Source organism: Monodelphis domestica, chromosome 2, assembly GCF_027887165.1.
Source record: "Monodelphis domestica isolate mMonDom1 chromosome 2, mMonDom1.pri, whole genome shotgun sequence".
NCBI lineage: Eukaryota > Metazoa > Chordata > Mammalia > Didelphimorphia > Didelphidae > Monodelphis > Monodelphis domestica.
The window spans coordinates 237,991,968-238,013,003 of NC_077228.1; the positions used below are offsets into that span (position 1 = coordinate 237,991,968).

General features: G+C 36.7%; 1 protein-coding gene across 5 annotated transcripts in view; it reads left to right on the plus strand.

Moving 5' to 3' along the window:
- CYTH1 (cytohesin 1) overlaps nt 1–21,036 on the plus strand; it is a 251,399-nt gene that overhangs the window by 184,791 nt on the left and 45,572 nt on the right. For all 5 annotated transcript variants that reach the window (XR_008916451.1, XR_008916453.1, XR_008916454.1 and 2 more), the window contains exons 11-12: nt 15,488–15,559; nt 16,868–17,022. Coding sequence is in view for 1 of the 5 variants with exons in the window: in XM_056817397.1 (XP_056673375.1) it covers nt 15,488–15,559; nt 16,868–17,022 (227 nt within the window). In the remaining 4 variants the exon portion in view is untranslated. The remainder of the gene's footprint in view (nt 1–15,487; nt 15,560–16,867; nt 17,023–21,036) is intronic.

Consider the following 21,036-nt stretch of genomic DNA (forward strand, 5'->3'; position numbering starts at 1 on the left):
ATTGAGCTACCTAGCTGCCTCATGTGTGTTTCTTTTGCTTTTCTTGCTTGTGATTGGCCCCCTCTAGCTCATTACATCACAGTTACCTGTATTCCTTGATTTCATCCATTCCCCTTATATGTTTTATGATAGCAATCATTATATTGCTAGCAAGTTAATAGGGGCTTTTTTGTATTGTTGGAGCCAAGATGGCAGAAGACACTGTGGAGGAGGTCAGAACAGGAGCATGCTATCATAAGAACACTCCAAGACTCAAGAAGAACCTGAATTGGGGAAAGTAGAGGTCCCAAATCTAAACTAGATCCATATTGGAAGAACTGAGACAGGGACAGATGCTGACTGGCAGAGTGATTCTGGGTCATAGTCCAGGGGTGGACTGAAAAGAAGACCTGTGCTCTGGGGGGTGATATTAACAGGTAGGACCTGTGCATTTCACTAAGCGAAAGAAGTTCAGAAACAAGCCAACAGCGATATGATTCAACCTCCAAGAGCAAAGTAGGATTTCAGTTCCAATATGAATCCCATTCTGAAGGGAAACCTATAATTCTATCATTTGGAACAAGTAGAACTTTTCAATTGGTTGATAGGGGCTGTATCCAAAAGCATTTTTATTTTTGCTCAGATCTAAAGCTAGGACAGCAATTGAAAGAACTCAGACCAGGAAGCTATTAGATTTTGCCTTGTTTCAAACCACTTTGTGAGCACAGACATCTTATAGGTCCCAAGTGTGTAAATTATCCTCCTTTGTTTATTTTAATTTAATCAAGAATTTGGAGTGCCCCTACTTTCACACTTAGTCAAACACATGAAGAACCTTTTACTAGAAAAGGAAGTTTACACCCTCAAAGATTGGAAGTAGATCCCACAAGCACCGCCCCCCTCCCCCAGGACAGTGCCAGGCAAATTAAGAAACTATGATTGGTTCCTGAGATGTGTTACTTTTCTGCCTCCTTTCTACATTTCCCCCATTACTATCTCTACTTTGCTGTAATAAAGCTACTAACAACCTCCTGACAAGTTAATTTTTATAAACAGCAACCACAACAAGTTTTTATAACTCTTAATTTGACAAAAATCCATTTTAATTCTTATACAAACCAGTCCCTGAGATCCTGGCATGATGCAAGTCAACATGCTATGAAAGCAGCAACAGATCAGACTTTTCCTAAAGAAACATGACAGAGCTTAGCCCTAGTGTTAAGTCAGAAGTCAAGAAGGAGGCTGTAAAAAATAAGCAAACAAAAATAGAATCCCACCATAAGATGCTGTTGTGGTGACAGGAGAGCTCATGACAAGCTCAGAAGAAGAGAATGACTCCAGCAAAATGTTTACAAGCAATATCTCAGAGGAAAACACAGCTTGAGCACAAAATTAAATAGAATTTCTGGAAGAAATGAAGCAAGAGTTTTAAAAATATTTTATTAATAGAATGAGGATGCTTGAGGGAAAAATTGGAAAAGAGCTGTGGAAGAAGGAATTGGGAAAGTATTTAACCTTGCCTAAGCTCCCTAAAAAAATTGTTTTAGATGGACAAAATAGAAACTAATGACTTTGAGGGAAAACAGGAAATATTAAAATAGTTAAAAGATTAAATAAAAGAAGTAAATGTAAGATACTTTATTACAAAAACAATTGACCTGGGACAAATTTAGAAATCACTGGACTATCTGAATACCATAACAACAGCAACAAAAAAAAAAGATCCAAAACATCAAGAAATCATAAAACTAATAATTTTTCATAGGACCAGAGGTCAAAGTATAAATAGGAAGACTACATTGGCTATCTCTTGGAAGAAACCACCAAGTAAAAACTCTCATGAACATCTTAGCCAAAAACCAGAGGTTGGAAAGTCAAAGAAAAAACACTGCAAGCAGACAGAGAGAAAGAATTCAAGTACCATGGAGCCATATAGTCAAAAATCACACAGGATTTAGCAGCCACCTCTAAACAGGTTGAGATAATTTGGAATATAAAATTCCAGAAGGCAAAGGATATAGGCTTGCAGTCTATAACTTACCCAGAAAAGCTTAGTATAGTCCTACAGGAGGAAAAGTAAATTTTTAATGAAATGAAGAACTTAAAGTATTTCTAATAAAAAAAAAAACATTTGAAGTTCAAATATAAGAGTTAAGAGAAAAATAAAAAGGTAAACATGAATGAAAATGATAAGGGATTAAACAAAGATAAACTACTTACATTCAAGTATGGGTGATGGTACATGTATCCCCTTTAAATCAGATCATCAGGGCTAAGTGAGAGCCTTATTAAATAAGTCCTAGGAGTGGTCCTAGTATTTATTGATGATTTTAAGAGAAGACTTGAAAGAGAATGGAAGAATACAGTGAAGCAATAGATAAAGGGAAAGGAAGGCTAGGAGAAATCTATACATAGAAAGAAGAAAAGGTGGAGAAAGCTTATTTTAATCTTTTTAAAATTCCTACTATGTGCAAGACACTGTGCTAAACTGTGGGGATACAAAAAGATGTAAAAGATAGTCCTCCACAGAGAACTTAAAATCTGGTGGAGATGACATATAAATAAATATGATCTAAATAAATTATTAAGGATAAATAGGAAATAATTTTCCTAGTGACAGAGGTCACTGGAATTAAGAGGTATTGAGGAAGGCTTCCTGTAGAAGGTGGGATTTTAATTGAAACTTAAAGGAAGCCAGGAATTCAGTAGTTGGAGCAGAGGGAGAGCTTTCTAAGCAAAGAGGATAGCCAGAGAGTATGCCTGAAACTGAAAGATAATGCCTCTTGCTTGTGAAAAAGCCAGGAGGCCAATGACAGTGGTTCAAGGGGAATGTGGAGAGATATAAGGTGTTTTTTTTTTTTATTGTTGTCTCTCGGTAACCGAGGATGACGATTGTCTTTGTGCGTTTTTGTGCACAAAGACACTTGTGCGTGAAGATTTAAGTGGAAAAGTCGGTGCACAGAGACAGTCCCATTCTCTCGGCGTTGGAAGCCTGGGTCCATTGTCACGAAAGTCGTTACACCTGGAGACTTCCTCAGCTGCATTCGATGGCCGTGTTGTCTTTTGTGCTCCAACACGCCCTAAGCACTCCACAGTGCTTTGCTGCGTCGCCATCTCAGCCGTTGAACCTTCTTATTGGTTTCTTCCATCTGTTCAGCCGAAGCAGTCTTCACATGCTGGGTGAGCAAAGCCCTGGTTCACCAGGGGTCTACAACCCGATGGCTACCCTCACAAGGTTTAGCCAGCCTGTCGAAGCCGTTGCCCGGGGTGTGGCCACTGCCGCATGCTAGCAGCTACTAGGAGCCACAAGTGAGAGCTGGGTGTCAGGTGAGGGTCAGAGGCTGGAGAGCTGCCCTAAGAGGGCATGACAAGCCCTCCATACCAGAGATACTACTCCTCCCTGAGCATCCCATACACCCCATACTGTATATTGGCTCCAAGGCAGAAGAGCAGTAAGGGCTAGGCAATAGGGGTCAAGTGACTTGCCCAGGGTCACACATCTAGGAAGTGTCTGAGGCCAGATTTGAACCTAGGACCTCCTATATCTAGGTTTGGCTCTCAATCTACTGAGCCACTCAGCTGTCCTCTCTGGAAAGGTAGGATGGGGATAGATTACAATGGGCTTTGAATGCCAAATAGAGCATTTTATACTTACTCCTGGAGATACTTGGAAGCTACTGGAATTCATTGAGTAAGAGGAGGTATTGAGCTTGAGCTTGATTGAGCATGATCAGATTTGCATTTTAGGAAAATTATATTAGTGACTGAATGGAGAATGGATTAGAGTGGGGAAAGGTTGAGGCAGGCTCTTCCACTAGGAGACTATTAGTCCAGAAGAAGAAGATGATGAAGAAGAAGGACTTGTACTAGAGTGGTGGCAATGTCAGAGAAGCGAAAGGGATGTATTGGAGAGATATTGCAAAGGTGAAATTGGCAGGCCTTAGTAGTAGCTTGGTTATGAGGATTGAGAGATAATGATGATCCAGGATAACTCCTAGGTTTTGAGCTTGAGGGAATTAGAAAATGATGCTACCCTTTATAGTAGTAGGGAAGGTAAGAGAGAAAGAATAATGAATTGTTTTGGTCAGATGGAGTTTCATATATCTATTAGATATCCACTTTGAGATGTCTAAAGGCAGTTGAAGATGGGGGGGAGGGGGCGTCAGCAGAGAGACTGGGATAGGAAAGGTAGATTTGAGATGTATCCTTATAAAGATGGTAATTAAATCCATGGTAGCTGATGAGATCACCAAGTGAAGTTGTAGAAAGGAAGAAAAGAAGGCCCAGGACAGAACCCTGAGATATCTTTAATTAAAGAGGATGATCTGGAGGAGAAGTCAGCAAAGGAGATAGAGAAGGAGCAGTTAGGTAAGAGGAAAATATCTCTAAAACCTAGCAGAGAAAAGATTATCAAGGAAGAGGAAGTGATTGGCAGTGTCAAAAGTTGCAGAGAGGTCAAGGAAAAAGGATTGAGCAAAGGTCACTGAATTTGACAAATAATATGTCATTGGCAACTTTGGAGAGAATAGTTTTGGAAGAATGATATGGTCAGAAGTTGGATTGTAAGGAGTTAAGAGAGTGAGAGGAAAGTGGAAGAACAAATTACAGATGACCTTTTCAAGGAGTTTAGCTACACAGGGCAGAAAAGATGTAGGATGGTAATTAGTGCAGATGGAAAGGCCAAGTGAGGGTTGTTACAAGATAGAAGATGCATATAGGCAAGTTTGTAGGCAGTAGGAAATGAACCAGTAGAGAGGCAGAGATTGAAAATAAGTGAGAGAGTAGAGATAGAATGGGATCACTTGAGTAAGTAGAGTGGTTAGCTTTGTAAATGTAAAATGAAGAGGAAGAAGGGTATGATGGCAGAAGTTACTTCATGTAATAGTAGATAAGGAGGAGAAGAGAAGATGGTACTTATGGCAAATGGCCTCAATTTTTTTTCTGTAAAATATAAAACAAAGTTCTCAGCTGAGAGTGGGGGAGGTTTGAAGAGAGATGAAAATGTTTGGAAGAGCTGCTATGGAAAATGGGATAGCAAATTGATAAGGGAAGTGCATTGCCAAATATGCTAGTATTGCCTTACAGCAGTGAGGACCCAGTTAGGGTTATGTAATATAAATTTGTAGTGGATCCAATCAAAATGATTGTATGATTTTCTCCATCTTTGTTCAGTAGCATATATATTGGTGTGAACAAGAATCATGAGAGTGATTCAATCTCACTTTCAGTTGAACTGGTCAGAGGAGGTAATAATACATGCATAAACATTTGAGAATGGAAATACATTTCACTCAAAAGGAAAATAGGCAGGAAGGCAAAGATGCAGGGAAGAGGAATTAGATGGAAGGTGCATTAAAAGAGCAAAACAAAGAATAAACAAAAATATTTATAGGTCTTTTGTGGATGTGGCCTATATGATTATTTGTTTTGTTTAACTATACATTTGTTTGTAATGGGTTTAATTTTTCTTCAAAACAGAAATTATGTACCAAAGATAAAGCAACTTTAGGCATTTCTAAGATCTGGAACAAAGTAATAATGAAAAGAAATGTAATATATAATAACTGAAATTCTACATGTAATATTTATGACTTGGTTTTGTTAAATTATATTAGTAAAAAAAATTGTTGTGGTCACCATTTATAAAATTAACTCTAAAGTCACAAGAATGATAATAGCTTTTAACAATTTTATTTAATATAAATATAGAATAAGAAAGAAATAAGGAAGTAGAAGATTATTTCCTAGCCTACCACCCTAAAGTCTGATCTATAGAATTTCAGCTCGCTTCCCAACAAGATTCCAATCTCCATGTAGAAGTCCAGTAGTCTCTTTGGAAACATCTGCCTATGAGGGTGTCTTCATCTTCCATCTGAGCCACCAACACCAAATAAAGTAGAAGAATCAATCCCAGAAAACTCATGACAAAGACTTTGGTCACCTCTATGATCTCATCTTTGAAAGTCCTTTTCTCCACATTACTTCCTGTCTTTCTCAGCTAGTCTATCACATTTCAGGAAGCAATCAAAATCTCTTTGACCCAGACCTGTAACCCCCAGTTCTGGGTCATGTTCCTAGGCCTCTTAATCTGTGACCTCTGGGGCGTTCCAGCCACACTAATGGAATGGGTCATACAAGAAAAAAGTTCATGACCGTGGGAGGAAGGGGTTCCCTGTACACAATCCCCCCCCCCTCCACCCTGTGATTCTACTGGGAGATGAGCATGTTGAAATCTTCCCAATTAAGGGTTTCAGGAGATTGACATGCATAATCTCCCCAATGAATCATTTCACGTAACCAGTTTATACCTCTAAAGATATTCTGGCTAGAGGTGAATACAATATTGCACTATCTAAAAAGAAATTTCAATAATTTGGGAATAAGAGGGAAATGAGAGAGAGAAATTGAGAGAGAAATTGGCAGGCTCACTGACAAAAAGCCAATTGGGGGCAATCCCCTTCGGCATAAGAGTTTACATTCAGAGTAAATGTGTTCAACCCACTTCAGTTCAATCCACTATATCCCAAAGTTCATTCTAGATCTTTTGATGTGGTGTATGGTTTCTGCAAACTTCTTTTTCTTTATCTTGTATTTTATGAAAATTATACAATTCCCCCCAAGGAGTATGTTGATCAACACCCAGATCAACCCAGGACACATCCCTGAGTTATGGGGTATATAAATTCATTGTCAAAAGAAAATCCAAAATCATTTTAAAAAAAAAACAAATAAAAGAGAAAAAATAAATTTTGGGAAAAAATATCAAAATCAAATTGTATATAAAAATTTTGAGTAAGTGAGAATAAGTCCATAAGAGGTCCTTGAATCAGGGCCAAATTAAAGTGATTTATGTCCTACAAGCCTGTAAGACAATTGTAACAATATAGCACTTACCCATTGGCAGCCAGGACTACAGAAAATTGCTATGCTATTAGAGAGAAAAAAGGGACTAGATTTTGAAGTAAAAAAGTAAGTGTGTTTCCCTGGCCTAATTTTACCTTCAATCTCAGGATAAGGGAACCAAAATAGCAACCAAACTAAGGTACTTGTCGGAAATCTGGCACAGGGAAATCCTGCATCTGACATTGTCAAACAGCTGTTTCCTCGAATCTCAAAACAAGTCCTCTGTCTTGGTGCAGATTCTTCTCAATCCCACTGGGATTGGTTGGTCTCTTTGACCTTGTGCTTCTTGGCACTATACAGCTGCTCTTTTGTGATCCCTTCTTTCTGAAATCAGACACAATTATTAGTAACAGTACGATGATATTTAACAATCAATGGCAGGTTTCCATAATCTAAAGCTTTTGAGTATGCATAGATATTAGGGCTAATGGATATTTTAAGCTTATCCTATTGCAAATAAGAAGAAAAACAATAATAAAATTTTTAATCAAAAATTCATAGTTCACATTCCATGATGATGTGTCAGACAAAACAGTATCCATAGTGTCTATGGACTTTTGTAATGGTATTATCTCTGGTCCAATCATAGGAGGGGTAAAAATAGAAACAATTGCATTACAGGATATGGTCAATCAGTGTCAGTAGAAAATGCCTGTTTTACATGTGAGTAATGAATCCAAGAGTCCTTTTCTTCAATTTAGATTGCTTTTGAAGTGGTTGACAAGACTTGGAATGAACCTTCCCAGGGAGGCCGAGTTCCTCCAGTGCCTGGAAATTTTTTATGTACACCTTGTCTCCTGGGTGTAGGTCATAGAGTGAGAAATCTAGAGGTCATGCTTGTATAGCAGCTTCAGATTCATGGAGTTCTTGCAATTTGATCTGTAAATCTTGTATATAGAAACAATAGAAGTGTCCCCATTGCCCCCCAGTATTGATGTATATGCAGGAGAAAAAGGCTTAGCCTGTATGGGGGGATGTCCAAAAGGCCTCTCAAATGGTGACATATGTACATGTCCCCTGGGCCTGCTTCAAAGATAAAATAGAGCTAGAGGGATAATTTCAGGCCATTTTAAGTGAGTCTCAGTGCACAATTTTCCAGTCATAGTTTTAAGATCTCCATTCTTTCAACTTGGCCTGAGCTCAGGGGATGATACCATACATGGAATTTGGGAGTGATCCCCAAACAAGAATAAATCTGAGACAAATGAGTTCCCTTGTCTGAATCAATATATGCTGGCAGGTCAAAGTGAAGAATAATCTTGGCAACAAAAGCCGCTGTGGCTCAGGCACTAGGAAATGCTTCCAGTCATCTGGTCAGCTGAGAGAAGGAGGGATAAGAGGAAGGAGCACTTGATGGTGGGTCAGGGAGAGAAGGAAGGGACTGGGGCAGAGGAAGAAGAAGAGGGAGATTGAGTAGGGGTAGAGGCAGGAAGGAGGATGGGGAGAAGAAGAGGTGGGGGCTGGGCCAGCAGGGAAAGGAGAGGGGACAGGGGGTATAGGGAGATGAATCTCCCTTATGAATCTTGATATTACTCAAGGTTTTCTGAGTCTTGAGATCAATCAAGCAAACTTTCTGGGTTTTGTTTTTGTTTTTGAGGAGAAATAGATAAAGGTTTCCTATTAGTATAAGTACACCCAGGTACAGTGCTAAACAAAGATATTATAAAACTGTGAGCTGTGTAAGCTCCGTAATGTTCTCTTGGAACAGGAGCTATTTGAGATAGGCAGGAAACTGTTCTTTCAGAGTGTGGGCCATGCTTTTCAGCACCATACTCAGTCGCCTATTTATTTTAAAATATATTTATTAAATTTTCAGCAATTCTGCTTCTTGTCCATAGGTGGCGGTACCCTAGTGTGTACTGACTAAGGGTTAGAGTCTCACAAGGTTGGAGAGCAGGGTGTTCTAAAGACTTGAGAAAAAAAATTGGTGTAAGTACAGACTGCCCTACATGCTTTTGAATTAAAGGCAGCTAAAAGACTTAGCCAGAGGCTAAATTTGGGAGGGAAAGCAAGAAAAAGCAAAAGCTTTCTATTTTAAGCAAAATAAAACACACTTTCTTGCAGGCAAAAACCTACAGGGTACAGCCCAAATTTAGCTAAGAGGTTTGGAAGAGTTTTCTCTTTTCCCCTCCCCACTACAGGTAAAAATGCCAGCTTCCATATGATTTCACCACTATGTAGGCAGGGAGCCGCTTCACTGAGCTGACCTAGGAGGGCAAAAAGGCTTTTGGGTATAGCTGGTTGTGAGCTGTTGGGATTTTTCCCTAAGTAGGCTCTGAAAGCTTCTCAAGCTTAAGGGAGCAGTTTTAGTTATTTTTACTACTGCTTTCCCTGACTGTTCTCCCTAGTGTTATACCTCCCACTTAAACTAAGGCTAGAGATATGTGGGGGTTCAGGAAAAAGAAAAAAACCTTAAAGAACAAGCAGACTTATAGTAAGTATAGTAAGTATATATACTTATAGTAAGTATAGTAAGATAAGGCTAAACTTTCTTAATTTAGCCCAATAATTAATACCTTCTGACAAAAAAAAAGACTGAGCTGAACTTATTAACTTCTTCCAATACTCCAGAGTTAATCACTTGTGGGGACCGAGTAGCTTACCCTAGGCAAGGAGTCAGGAGGGTGAAAGCCCTGAGGAGGGTAATAGTTGTTAAAACAAACAAACAAAAAAACCCAGCCAGCTTATCAGGCTTCAGCTAGCAATGTCTATTCAGCTGTTTTCAGTTTAAGAGGGGGGGGGGGGGGGGGGAAGATTTACAACTTACCCTTCCACACAGGAAAAACTAGGTGTTTCCAATTGGCTTTTTTTTTAACATTTTTTTATTTGGTCAATTTCAAACATTATTCCTTGGTTACAAAAATCATTTTCTATTCTTCTCCTCTCCCAACCCCTCCCATCTAATCTTCTTTTCAGTATCAGACTTTAGTCTTTTTTGCTCTACCAGCTTACAGTGGAGTAAAAACTCCAAGGTCCAGAATTAGGTACTAAAGAACTGACTTAAGGAGAATAAAAAATGAAGGAAATTGGAGAAGATGGAGGGTAATCGTCAAACCTTTGTGGTCTGCCAAATGTAATAATGAAAATAAATGTAATATGCAATAATTAAAATGCTACATGTAATATTTATAACTTGGTTTTGTTAAATAATACTAGTAAAAATTGTTGTGGTCACCATTTATAAAATTAACTCTTAATTCATAAGAATGATAATAGCTTTTAACAATTTAATATAAATATAGAATAAGGAAGAAATGAGAAAGGAAGTAGAAGATTATTTCCTAGCCTACCACCTTAAAGTCTGATCCATAGAATTTCAGCTCGCTCCCCAACAAAATTCCAGTCTCCATGCGGAAGTCCAATAGTCTCTTTGGAGCAAGAGTCTAACCTGTGACCTCTGTTTGGAGCGTTCTAGCCACACTAATGGAATGGGTCATACAAGAAGAAAGTTCATGACCGTGAGAGGAAGGGGTTCCCTTTACACAACACCAAGAATTCAAAATAAGGCATGAAAAGTTAAAAATTAAAAACAAAAATAGAAAACTCAGGAAGTGACACTTGGTTCACTTATCTGTCTTTATTTTCCTCCCACATAAGCAGATTCAAAGACATGGCACAGACTTACATCCATCCCTACATCCAGCTCCCTCTCCCCACTCTAGCTTCAAGCTATGGGAATTTTCTCAAATACTGACAGTCAGTTTGGCCAAAACTGTGCAGGAACAAAAGCCTGCTTGAGGCCAGAACTTGGAAGCAGCTATAAACCTGCAGTCTGCCAATAGCTATGAACTCTTGGTGCTGAGAGAAAGCAGGCTCTGAACTGCTGGGACAATGAACTAAGGAATAGAAAGGGTGGGATGGCCTACTGAATGTGGGGAACTGTGCAGTATTTCTCTAAGCCCAAGGGAAGAGAACAGTATCTAGCATGGGCTAATTCTGACTGACCATCAAAAATTCAGTTGGATCAAAGATGGAGACTAGCGACCTGTAAATAAACTTTGAGTGGAGGGTATCAGAAGTGAGTGATAAGGAAAATAGCAGGAGGAAAGACTGAAAATACCATAGATTCTAAGAAGAAAAATACCTCAAAGAGCTTGAATATAAACAGATAAATTAATAGGAAAAACATTGACAATGAAAGGAAAATGGCTGCTAGATCTAGTAAATGACTTAAGACCTCTATAAACAAATATTGCAAAATGAAGGAAAATGATACAACAGAGAACTGTGTGTGGAAGTTGAAGAGAATGTGGAGCTACAACATACTACACCTGAGTGGATCAAAAAAGAAATAAGAATTTCAAGAGTAGAATTTATGACCTGAACAGTAAAAATAATGAGCAATAATGAGTAAAAATAATAGAAAAGTTAAAATCAGCTATTTCAAACCTCACCAAAGAAACAAGAGCACAGTAGATTGAATAAGAAAATACACATAAGTGCAAGATAGAAAAAGAGAAGCAAAAAACAAGAGCATTAAAAGAAAATATGTTCACTGTAAGCAAAACATTTTTGGATTTTGAAGATGGGACCTGTAGAAATGAACTAAGAATCCTAGGTCTCCCAGAAGATCCTGACAATACAAAAACCCTTAATTCCATTTTATCTACATTTATTAGTCCCAAAAAAGGGAAATTACTTGCCTTAACTTAAGCACTTACTAAATTGAAGAGCAGTGACTTAAATATAGATTATTTAACTTTTAAGTCCAGTGCTTTGTCACATTTCATCTTTTACTAGTATGCAAACTAAGTAGTAGAATTTAGTAATGACTTTTAACTGTTTATATCTGATGAGAATCATAGATTAATATATTTCTCAAATATAACTTGGCAAGTAAGTTCCATTTTCTTCAGGTTTATTCTTAGTGTTTGTTCTAATATTGAATTCTGTAAAGGACTTCATGAATAATTTCTTTTAAAAATGTTTCTTAAAAATTTTCTGAAAGATCATCTTTAATATATTTTAGGTAATACTTGTTTTTAGATGACCCTTTTAAAGGTCAAGAATTTCACAACTAAATTAATTCATTCTCACACAAGATTCTTATTGCATTTTCAAATATGGCTATATTGAATAAGTTTAATAAACTTGAGATCACTACTATCATCCATACATCATGATGAAGAGATATATTTTTGGGAAAATACTTTTCTAGCCCCTGAGGAGGAGGAGGAGGAGGAGGAGGAAGAGGAGGAAGACGAGGGAGACAAACAGCAATAGATACTTTATTTACTTCACAGTTCTATTTTGTTGTTTTAGTGGTGAGTGGGAATGATTCAGACAAGATGCCATCATTCTCATGATATTAGAATATTGATGAATTTCTCAGCAATTATATTTAAAGTTGTCAAAGCACAGTTATGCTAGTGATAGATAATGAGCTGTTAATCCTGCTCTCTAAATGTTTGATTCTGTAATGTGTTGTTGTGTTCTGATTCTGTAGTGTGTAATTTGTGTTGTTATGGTCTAAATCTGAGCAATTCTTGGAATGAATTGAATGTAAAATCATTTATTAAGCACTTAGCAAGTACCAAGCACTGTGCTAAGTGTATAGGAATGTAAATATAAAAGGGAAGATAGTCCTTGACCTCAATGAACTAATATTCTAATAGGTCTAATAGGAATATTTTGTTTTTCAGTTTACAGAAATGGTGAAAAGAGTCAGAGAGGAGAGTAAGCTAATATACCCTTTCTTGCAGCAATGGCAATATTTATTTGCTTATGGTTCCAGAACTAGAGGGGGACAAGGGAAGAAAATAAAACATCTGAGAAAGCAATAACCAAGGAACACTGGCTTGGTCTGATATAATAATACTCAACCTTTAGGACAATGGAACTCCAGAGCTGGAATTCTAAAGAGTAAGGGATCAAAATCTAGGAATCCTCAAGTTATAATATTGTGCATTTATTAGCAATAATAAAATAATTCTTGTCTAATTTTGACAACTCTAGATGTAAAAACCCACCACAAAGGTTTCTGTAGTTTACCTGAAAGCTGGTGATACTAATAGCATTAAATTAAGGCAACTCACTGTGGGATGAGAACATCTTGTATTGTATCCTACATGCATCAATTCAAGGAATTTTAAAATGATACGTCTTGATCATTTTCTCCTACCTATTTCAATTCCTAAATTTGGTGGCAAATGCCTCAGGATCTGCAGTAGAAAAGGAGAAAAGAGAAAATCTATTCATAAGACTTATTTGTGCAAAAGTTTATCAGGGGCCATTCTTTAGAGTTGTCTATTATAGCAAGAGTCAGCAAACTATGACCCATAAACCAGACCTTACCTTCTGCCTTTTGTTGTAGGTTTCTACAGCTCAGAATGAGTTTTACAATTTTATTAGGGCCAGATTTAGTCCACCAGCTTTAATTTGCCATTATCAGCTCTAGAGATTTTAATGGTGCTAGCTAGAGTTCTCCAAATCTATTCAAAATGCTTGTCACTTTCTCAAAAATTAGTTCATACCTTTCCTTCTTTGTAAAGGAAAAGTCTCATCTCTGGCATGTATCAGAACTGCTTCTAGAGTTATCAGAATGGTTATTCATGAGAAACAACATAACTCTCAAATGCCTTTTATATTTCCTCCATGTGATGGATAGTAATATGGAAGGTGAAGATTTATAAGCCTTGAAAGTATTTATGCTGATGTCATTAAACCTTTTACCCTCTAGTAAGATTAGGACTGAATTTCATTTCCAGAAAAAAAAATCAGATCCAATTCATCTGCATATATTTTAATAATGTGACCAGTAATAACTTACTACCACTCAACTCCATTTTGGGATCTTTGAGACCAGTAATTGGTTAGGAGAAATAAGAAACTAAGATTGGGATATTTGCTTATTTTGTTCAAGGTTGGCTAAAAAGGGGAGACATTTGGGCCAATATGAATACTTATCTATGAAATTATAATTGGGAAGAGACTTTGGCTGGTATCAGAAGTGAAAGTAAAAGAAATCAAGAAGCAATTAAGACTTCTTAGTTATATAGCATAATAGCTGATTCTAAATTGCTTGATCATTACTGGGCTAATGACCATATTTATTTCATACCCACTATGGAAGGATACTTTTGCCATAGCTGGGTTTGCAAAGAATACAGAAATAGTACCTGTCCTCTAGGAATTTATAAACTAATGAGATGAGATGAGATGTAAATAACTATTTCCAAAAAAATATATATGTTTAGGATGATATTGGAAGGAAGATATTAGCATTAAGAGGAATCAGGAAGGATTTTTTCTATAAAGAGTAATTTTAGCTGAAACTTGAAGTAAGCCAGTAGATGGAGATGAAGAGGGAGACCAAAGCAACAAGTGAAAAGACAAAGAGTCAAGACTATATAGTATAGTGTTCAAGGAACAGCAAGGTCAAGGTCTCTGGATCATAGGGCATATGGACAAGAGAAATGTGTAAGAAGACTGGAAAGGTAGAGACTGGGGACCAGGTTATGTAAAGCTTTAAAAACCAAAAGGAAGATTTTATTTTTTGTCTTGGAAGTAATTGAATAGGATGGATATTATGGTTATATACTGCACTTTAGGAAGATTCACTTCCTAAAACTATGTAAAGGGTGAACAAGAGTGAGGAAAGATTTCAGGCAAGGAGACTAATCAGAATACTGTTGTAATTTATCAAAGGCTTCTGATGAAGGCATGTGAATGTCAATTTACATTGCATAAGAGAGAGAGAATAAATTTCTAAATCAAAAATATCCTAACAAGAAGAAAGAGGCCTTAATTATTAATATAGATATCTATATATGTACGCATGTATATATTTCCAAGCAAAAATATACAATCTGATCCAATAAATATTTATTAAGCACATACTATATTATAGGCACTGTGCTAATAACAAAAATCCTTGCCCTCAAAGAACTTCCAATTTATTGGAGGGAGACAACAAACAAACAAACAAAATGCAGGAAGTGGTTAGGGACAGGTACCCCATTAGTTGGAATCTTTTTGGTTTGTAATTGAAACGAACACAGAACAATAGATTCATAATGGATTAAAAATATGAATTCATTTACATTTTCCCATTGAGAAAGAATGACACTGCTAATGACAAAGTTCAAAAAAGCAAACATTGTAGGCATTTTTTTTAAATGGTCACATAAGCCATAAATCAAACACTATATAATTATGGTGATCTTAGTTTAAGGGACCTTACAAATAAGCATATTATGAATTTAGAATGCCTTTTTTCCAGAACATTTTAATTTGAGGTTCCTAAATAGGATTATTCAGACACCCCAGGTACTGCCACACATAATCACTGCATTGACATTACCTGAGTGACCAAAACTGAAAGCCGCCTACTCACAGTAGTTTTTTACTTATATGATTTGGTCATGAAGTCATAGAATTTGTAGCTGGAAAAGACATTTAAGATCTAAGCAAATGAATGCATATTCTAAGTTACTTCTTGTTTATCTCTTTTTCCTTTTTATAACTTTGACTAGCTCCCAGAGTTACTTTAGAAGGATGAGAAAGTGATAAAAGATAGGTCCAACTGAAACATTCAAAGAGATTGAGAATGATATCATTCTAGATTCCACTGTAAAATCTTTTTCTTCATCAACCTTTTCTGTAGGATAAGGAGCCTCGTGGAATTATTCCTTTAGAGAATCTAAGTATCCGGGAGATAGAGGACTCCAAAAAGCCAGTAAGTGTTTGTGATTTTTTTTTTCTCTTGGGCAATGGGTGAGATCCTTGAAACACACACACACACACACACACACACACACACACACACACACACACACTGGAAAAACTTATAATTTTAATTTGGTTGATTTATGTCTGCATGTTATTTAAACTTCTATAAATCTCTGTAGTATATCTGTAATGTGTTTTATTCCATCCAGGTCAATATTTTCTTTTTTTTATTCTAGGATTTTCTGTCTGTTTTGGGAATATTTGTAGTCATATTAGAAGTTTTAAAATAGGTCCATCTTTAAGTGTATGATGAGACATTTGTTGACCCTCAATTAAAACTTTTAAGTATATATTGCTTTTATGTCAGAATATTTCATAGGAGCATAGATTTAAAGCTAGAAAGGATCTTAGATATCATGTTTGTCCAGCCTTCTCATTTTACATAGGAAGAAACTGAGGCCCAAAGAAATAAAATGACTTATCCAAGGTCCCATGGGTAGTAAATAGCAGAGGTGGGACTCGAATACAGACCTTCATTACAAGTCCAGCATTCTTCCTGCCACACCAAGTTCATTATTCTATTGCTACCATTTGTGCAGAAATAGCTTAAAAAATATTTGTATATCATTATCATAGATTTTTCATATGTTACATTTTTTTTCTCTGATACAGAGTAGCTATATAACTCTGGGAAGGTTACTTTAACTTCTTAGTGCAGAAGGCATTCTAATTTTTTTAAAGTTCTTACCTTTTGTCTTAAAATTGATACCAACTATCAGTTCTAAGGCAGAAGAGCAGTAAAGATTAGACAAGTGGGGTTAAGTGATTTGCAGAGGGTCAGTCACACAGCTAGGAAGTGTCTGAGGCCAGATTTGATCCTCAAGTCTCCTATCGCCAGGCCTGGCACTCTATATCCCCTGAGCTACCTACCTGCTCCCTAAGATCTCAATTCACAAATCATTTCCTCCTCTGAATTTCTGGAGGACATTTCCATATTGGGAGTTCCCCACACAGATAAATCACAGATCCAAACCAATAATAATCAACAAATCCCCCTTACCAAAATGTGACCACCAGCCTTTTCCACAGTTCAGCCATATAAAGGGCCTACATGAGTTTAGAATAAAAAAGAAACAGGAACATGGTTGAAAAATTCTTGACTATCCAAAATGTTTCCTATGAGGGTGTTTTGTTTTGTGAACTTTACCTTACCATTATTCAATAAAGACAAATTCTTTGGGGAAATATATTAATAATGGTTTGTTTAATTAGTACCTTCTTTCAATATTCCATTGGTTGTCTTTTTCCTTCTCAGAACTGCTTTGAACTTTACATCCCCGACAATAAGGATCAAGTAATCAAAGCTTGTAAGACTGAGGCTGATGGTAGAGTGGTGGAGGGAAACCATACAGTCTATCGGATTTCAGCTCCAACTCCTGAGGAAAAGGAGGAATGGATGAAATGCATCAAGTAAGTTGCACTGACAGAACATGAAGGGCAGGCTTATGGGAGCCTTTTTGGTTTCATTTTTTTCAGACTACTTAAATAAAAATCTTCAATGTCCCTCCTGATCCCAGTTCACTGAAAAATCCTCCAGGGAATATGAATATAATTATAGAATATTCCCAAATTACTGGTCAGGGAGAATTTTAGAGGTCTGTCCCTTGCAGTATTTTATTTTATTTTTAAGCATCTAATTAGCTCCCCCACTTTTTTTAATTTAGAATATTTTTCCATAGTTACATGATTCCTGACCACCCCACCCCACTCTTTCCTCCCCACTCACAAAGCCCAAAAGCAGTTCTACTGGTTTATACTTGTATCATTGTTCAAAATCTATTTCCATGCCATTCGTATCTGTAGTAGTGATTCTTTAACATCAAACCTCCAATCATATCCCTATGACACTGTGTGATTGATCCCATATTTTTCTAATATATTTCCGTTTCCACAGTTCTTTCTCTGATTGTGGACAGCATCCTTTCTCCTAACTTCCTGTGGATTGTCCTACGTCATTACATTGCTACTAGTAGAAAAGTCTATTACATTCAATTATGACATAATGTACGATGTTCTTCTGATTCTATTCCTTTCACTCTGCATCAGTTTCTGGAGGTTGTTCCAGTTTACATGGAATTGTTCAGTTCACATGGAATTCCTCAAGTTCTTTATTCCTTTCAGCACAATAATATTCCATCACCAACATATACCACAATTTATTGAGCCATTTCCCAATTGATGGATACCCCTGCATTTTCCAATTTTTTGCTACCACTAAGAGCATGGCTATAAATATTTTTATACAAGTACTTTTCCCTATTATCTCTTTGGGGTATAAACCCAGCAGTGGTATGACTTTCTTTTAAAGTGTATGCTTTCTTTTAAAACCCTTTGCGCAGAGTTCCAAATTGCCTTCTAGAATGTTTGGACCAATTCACAGCTCCACTAGTAGTGTATTAGTGTCCCAATTTTGCTACATCCCCTCCAACATTTATCACTTTCCTTTGCTGCCATATTGGCCAGTCTGCTAGGTGTGAGGTGGTACCTCAGAGTTGTTCAAATTTACATTTCTCTAATCAGGAGGGGTTTAGAACACTTTTTCATGTGCTTATTGATAGTTTTGATTTCATCATGTGAAAACTGCCTATTCAGGTCCCTTGACTATTTGTCGATTGGGGAATGGCTTGATTTTTTATAAATTTGACTTAGTTCCTTATACTTTTGGGAAATTAAACCTTTGTCAGAGAGTTTTGTTATAAAAATGTTCTCCTAGTTTGTTGCTTTCCTTCTAATTTGGGTAGCATTAGTTTTGTTGTATAAAACCTTTTTAATTTGATATAATCAAAGTCATTCATTTTACATCTTGCAATATTCTCTATCTCTTGCTTGGTCTTAAATTCCTTTCTTTCTCACAGATCTGACAGGTATACTATTCTATGTTCACCTAATTTATCTATGATTTCACTCTTTATATTTAAGTCATTTACCTATTTTGAATTTATCTTGATATAGGATTCTTACAGTATTTTAAAGAGAGAGAACTTTAAAAACTTATGGGAAAGAATACAGAGGCAAGAATTCAGATAGATTTACTAGATGTAAATGGTCAAGCTACTTAATCTGTTTGAAGCCCAGTTTCCTCATTGCAAAATGAGGATAAGACTTGTTTGTAAATTTTATTTTGTTCTATAAGAATGAGTAGTTGTGAGGATCATAGAAGCAAGATTTTGTTGTTATTATTGAACTGTTTCAGTTGTATCCAATTCTTCATGACCCCATTTGGAATTTTCTTGGTAAAGATACTGAAAGTTTACCATTTCCTTCTCCAGCTCATTTTACACATGAGGGAACTGATTCAAACAGGGTTAAATGATTTGCCCAAGGTCACATAGGAAGTGGTTGAGGCCAGATTTGAACTAAGGTCTTCCTATTTCCAGGCCTGCTGCTCTGTCTATTGGGCCACCTACCTTCTCCTAAAAGCAAATTACTACATTATCAGTTTTGATCAGCAGAAGTAAATTCATACAAAACGCATAATTTCCATTTAAAGGAACAATTGAGACAATTTTTTGTTTTCTACTAATGATTGAAGTCTTTGTGTCTGGCAATAGAAACTGCTTAGCAAATTGATCTTAGAATATTTCCTGGTAACACTGAGAGAAACTATGATTTACTAAGGTCACCCAGCTGTATATGTCAAGAGGCAGGATTGAACCTAAGTATCCTTAATGTAAGACTCTCTATCCACTATACTATTCTCCCACTCACTATGCTGAGACAGCTTATAACTAAAATACCCAAATCCCTTCATTTTATTACCTCATTTCAAGTCAACTTTGCATACTAAGGAAGCTAAAAAGACACTAGCCTTAAGGATATAAAAGAATAATATGGGATTTATTAAGAAATTATTACCGAATATTGATGGTTCATTTACTCTGTTTTACTTTTACAGTATTCAGATTTAGTAACATTCTGCACAATTTTGAAATAAAAGGAATCCAAGAAAAGAAATTTTGACTACTTAAGCCAAGCATAAAAGTCTCACCATTCTTCTCCAACTTCCTTATGTTCCTCCAACTTTGGTCCTTTTTTTAAAAATCAAACTTATGATTTCATTGGAGGTTACATGATTATAGGGCACTTATGGTAAAGAAATTTCCTGGAACAATGCAAATTGGCATTCGTTCTGCAATGAATGGAAATAGTTACGTGGGGTAGTGGTTATGTGTTTGCACAGGCTTACATGATCAGTATGAATGATTTTTAAAAAATTATGAGGTGGCAGTGTGGATAAAACACCAGACCTAGGATCAGGAGGGAGGACTTGAGTTCCAGTCTGACCTCAGATACTTCCTAACTCTGTGACCCCAGGCAAGTCACCTAGCCTTTGCTGCTCTTGTTTTTTAGAATTCATACTAAGGCAGAAAACAAAGATTTGAAAAGGAAAATAAGAAAAATTAGGAGGTGGCTGGTTTGTACAACGGGTAGAGCACTGGACTTAGAGGCAATTGGTTGACCACGAAGCCATGTAGCCCCAAGGAAAGTCTTATCAACCTTAGTTGCTTCATCTGTAAAATGAGTTCCTATTATTGCAATGCCTACCTCACAAGGTTGTTGTGAAGATAAAATGAGAACATTTATAAAGCACTTTGTAAACCTTAAAACATTATATTTGTTAGCTATTGTTTTTCCATATTTCTAAAATATTCCCTTTCAGTTGGTTGTTCATGGATTATTCTTCTCTAGTCCAGGCTACTTTCTTTACCTTCTGATTTTTAAATGGTTTAAATCTACTTGTAATTGGTTCAAGCTGCATCTTAAAAAAAAAAAAGCCTATGCCTTCTGTCTTAATATCAGTTCTAAGATAGAAGAGTGGCAAGGGCTAGGCAATTGGAATTAAGTGACTTGCCTAGAGTCAAATAGAAAAGAAGTGTTTGAGGCTAGATTTGAACCCAGGTCCTCCTGACTCTTCAGGCCTGGCTCTCCATCTAGTGAGCCACCTAGTTGTTCAAGCTACATCTTTTTTCTATGTGTTTTTTTTTCCAGTTACATGAAGAAACATTTTTTGACATTTTAAAATTCACATTTTCTCTGCCCCTAACCTTCCCCCCAATCCTAAGGTGGTGAATAGTCTGGTCTGGGTTTATAGGGGTCCATCCAGCAGCCCCTCTGAGGATCCAAGGTCTCTCTGCCCAGATATGACGTCAGAGTCCAAATAAGGAGATGAGACACACTGCATTCAACCCACGTATGCAGACATCACACACAGTGCTCTGCCATAGTATCGTTTATTGTGGTTCATTTATTATATAGGTTTTTTGGTACATGCTTCTTTGACACATAATCTTCTGCATATGTGACATTCTACAATTTGATTGGATATTATCAAATCACCTAAACAACACTCTTGTGATGTTACTACAACAAAGAATTCTGTGATCATTTACTAAGTTTCTACAACACTCTGTGATAGATATAATT